Consider the following 2,937-nt stretch of genomic DNA (forward strand, 5'->3'; position numbering starts at 1 on the left):
TGCCAAATGCATTTTATGTGAAAAAAATTTTCATCTGAGGATACCTAGTAAAGGAATTGGTTCAGGATCAGCCAAATGAGACCTCAGAGCAATGGAACTCTAATCAAATTATCTCATGTTCAGGATTATCGCCCCACTAGCCTTCTCCAGTCAAAGTTTAATTTACAAAAAAGAACCAAATTGATCATTCATTCTCTATCTTACTTGGAAAATAAGGCTGATTTTCATTCTCAAGGCCATTTTAAAGGCTGGAGAGGAAAATAAACCCCGTGAAGACAATCAGAAAGGCACTAAAAGCATAGATATTTATAGCTAAAAGGGATCTTGGAGACTCATGTAGTACCTGCCATCCCCTAACCCCACCCCATTATGAATGAAGACACTTGGGCTGAGAGAGGTTGAACCATAATCTTGTCCAAGTCTCAAATTACACTGACTTGCACATTACAATAAATTCACTCTATCAGTTTTTGTTGGTACTCTCAAAACATGAGGAGGCTTAATCAATATGGGGAATTACTATGGGAGATCACAAATCATCAGCTCTACTTTTGTATGATGGCAGAGATAGTCTCAACCACTTTAGCCTGAGTTTGTTACGCAAAAAAGCAAGCCAGAAACTACAGCTAAGTGTCTTCTGTGTTTGGAATCATCACCACAAGAGGAGGACCTGTGCCAAAGATCTTCAACTAAAGGAAAAACAGCGAGGATTAGTTTGTTCATTGTCAGAGTCCCGACGATAGGTTGGCCAGCCTCTTCTCCAGGGTAAGGCGTGAGCACCCTAGGCTTCTTCTGTGTACCTCTTATTGCTTAAATTTGTCTCCATTAGGGGTGTATATCCCTTTCGAAGTCTTCTATACTGAAGGAAAGCCAGCAGCATAAAAAGACCAACCAAAACCACCAGCATTCCCACAACCACTGAGAGGGTTGTGGTCCAACTTGGAGTGTCTTCAACTGAAACTAAAGCAAAAAATAAAAAGGTTACAACTGGGATTTTCATCAGCTGAATATCCTTCAAGAAAAAATGAAACAACCAATTTGCATTTTACATGCATTTTTGTTGAGAAAGCTAAAACTACGGGGAATACAATTTACCTTCTCCTTCCTCACCAACTACTTACCATATCCACAGTTGTTTTTCTTGAGAATGTGGGTAATCGAATTCCATTATTCAAATATAGCTTGTTGTATTTCAATTTTTTCTTACAATAAATACTTATGCAGAATAAACCCCCCAAGGAAGTATATAACTACTTTTGTGAGTTAGAAATTTGTTTGGAAAAGTATGTTCTAAAATGGTATCTGGAGAACTGCAAAATATATAACCTTCAGGTAGAAAAATTCTGCTATTATCTCTCCCTTTTTTATAGGATGATAAATGTGTAAGACAGATCAGATTGGCTATTATAACAGGAGACATTCAATAGCAGGAGCAAATGAAACTTGTATCCATTTAGATAGTTATAAATAAAATCTGAATCTTCCATATGATAAACCAATCCTCTACTCAAATTCCACAAAATTAATATATTTCATTTTTAGTATATGAATGCCTATTTGTCATTTCTTTAAAAATGATCTTACTTTGGCCAGCTGTTCTTCCCCCCACCCCAGTCGTTGTTCTCAGTCTAGGCTGCAGGCCACTCATAGCAGCCCAGCTCCAGGTCAAACCAGCCCAGCTCTAGGTCAAGCCAGCTCAGCTCCAGGTCGAACCAGCCCAGCTCAAGGTCGAGCCATTGTTCACAATCTTAGCTGTAGAGGGTGCAGCTTACTGACACAGCTCAATGGCTCATGCGGGAATCAAACCGGCAGCCCTGTTGTTCTGAACTTGTGCCCCTGCCCAGCTGTTCTTAAATTCAATTTCTCTGAACTGAGCTCTATACCCTACACTTATCGAAATGTAAGCTTCTTCTTCTAGTTCTTTTCCTCCAGTTCCACAGAGGGCTCTGACCCTTACTGATTGGATTCCTCCAAGAGGATTTAAATTTGTGTCTTCCTGCTACAATCCAGCAGCATCTGTTTCCAGTCTCAGCTTCTTAAAACATAGAGTTTTATTCTGCTATCATTTTGTTCAGGAATCAGAAATTACTACCTATTGTTATTGTCCAAACTCATCTGCCTAGCTTTTTGTTTTAATTATTTTTTTTAAATTGTGGTATAATGCATATAACATATATTTTACCATCATAACCATTTTTAAGTGTACAGTTCTGTGACATGAAGTACAATCACATTGTTGTGCAATAACCACCACTCTCCATCCACAGAACTTTTTTCATTTTGCAAAACTGAAATGGTAACTCACCATTCTCCTAGCTCCCTAAATCCTGGCTACCACCATTCTACTTTCTGCCTCTATGAATCTGACTACTCTAGGTAACTCACAGATGTGGCATCATACAGTTTTTGTCCACTTGTGACTGGTTTATTTAACCTAGCATGATGTCTTCAAGATACATCTATGTTGTATCATGTGACAAGTTTTCTTTCCTTTTTAAGGCTGAATAATACTCCATTGTATGGATATACCACATTTTGTTTACTTTTTCATCCATCAGTGGACACCTGAGTAGCTTCTACCTTTTATCTATTGTGAATAATGCTGCTATGAACAGAGGCGTACAAATATCTGTTTGAGTACTTGCTTTCAATTCACTGGGGTATATATATGCCCAGAAGTGGAATTGCTAGATCGTATGATAAATCTATGTTTAAGTTTTTGAGGAACTGCCATACTGTTTTCCACAGAAGCTATACCATTTTACATTCTGACAGCAGTGTACAAGGGTTCCAATCCTCGTCAATACTTGTTATTTTCTGCTATTTTTGGTAGTAGCCATCCTAAAGGGCATAAAGTGGTATCTCATTGTGGTTTCTGTTTAGCTGTTAAGGCCCTTGGTAATCAGGCTCGTCTCATAGATCCAATTTTTTTTTTAA

The 2,937-nt window shown here is 38.2% G+C and overlaps 1 protein-coding gene across 1 annotated transcript in view; it reads right to left on the bottom strand.

The window, feature by feature from the left end:
* Positions 1-479: 479 nt before the first annotated feature.
* DCT (dopachrome tautomerase) overlaps positions 480-2,937 on the bottom strand; it is a 32,412-nt gene continuing 29,954 nt past the window's right edge. The window contains exon 8 of the mRNA XM_019666366.1: positions 480-960. Within this exon, the coding sequence (XP_019521911.1) occupies positions 782-960 (179 nt within the window). The 3' untranslated portion in view covers positions 480-781. The remainder of the gene's footprint in view (positions 961-2,937) is intronic.

Source organism: Hipposideros armiger, unplaced genomic scaffold (assembly GCF_001890085.2).
Source record: "Hipposideros armiger isolate ML-2016 unplaced genomic scaffold, ASM189008v1 scaffold_468, whole genome shotgun sequence".
In the NCBI taxonomy this organism is placed as follows: domain Eukaryota; kingdom Metazoa; phylum Chordata; class Mammalia; order Chiroptera; family Hipposideridae; genus Hipposideros; species Hipposideros armiger.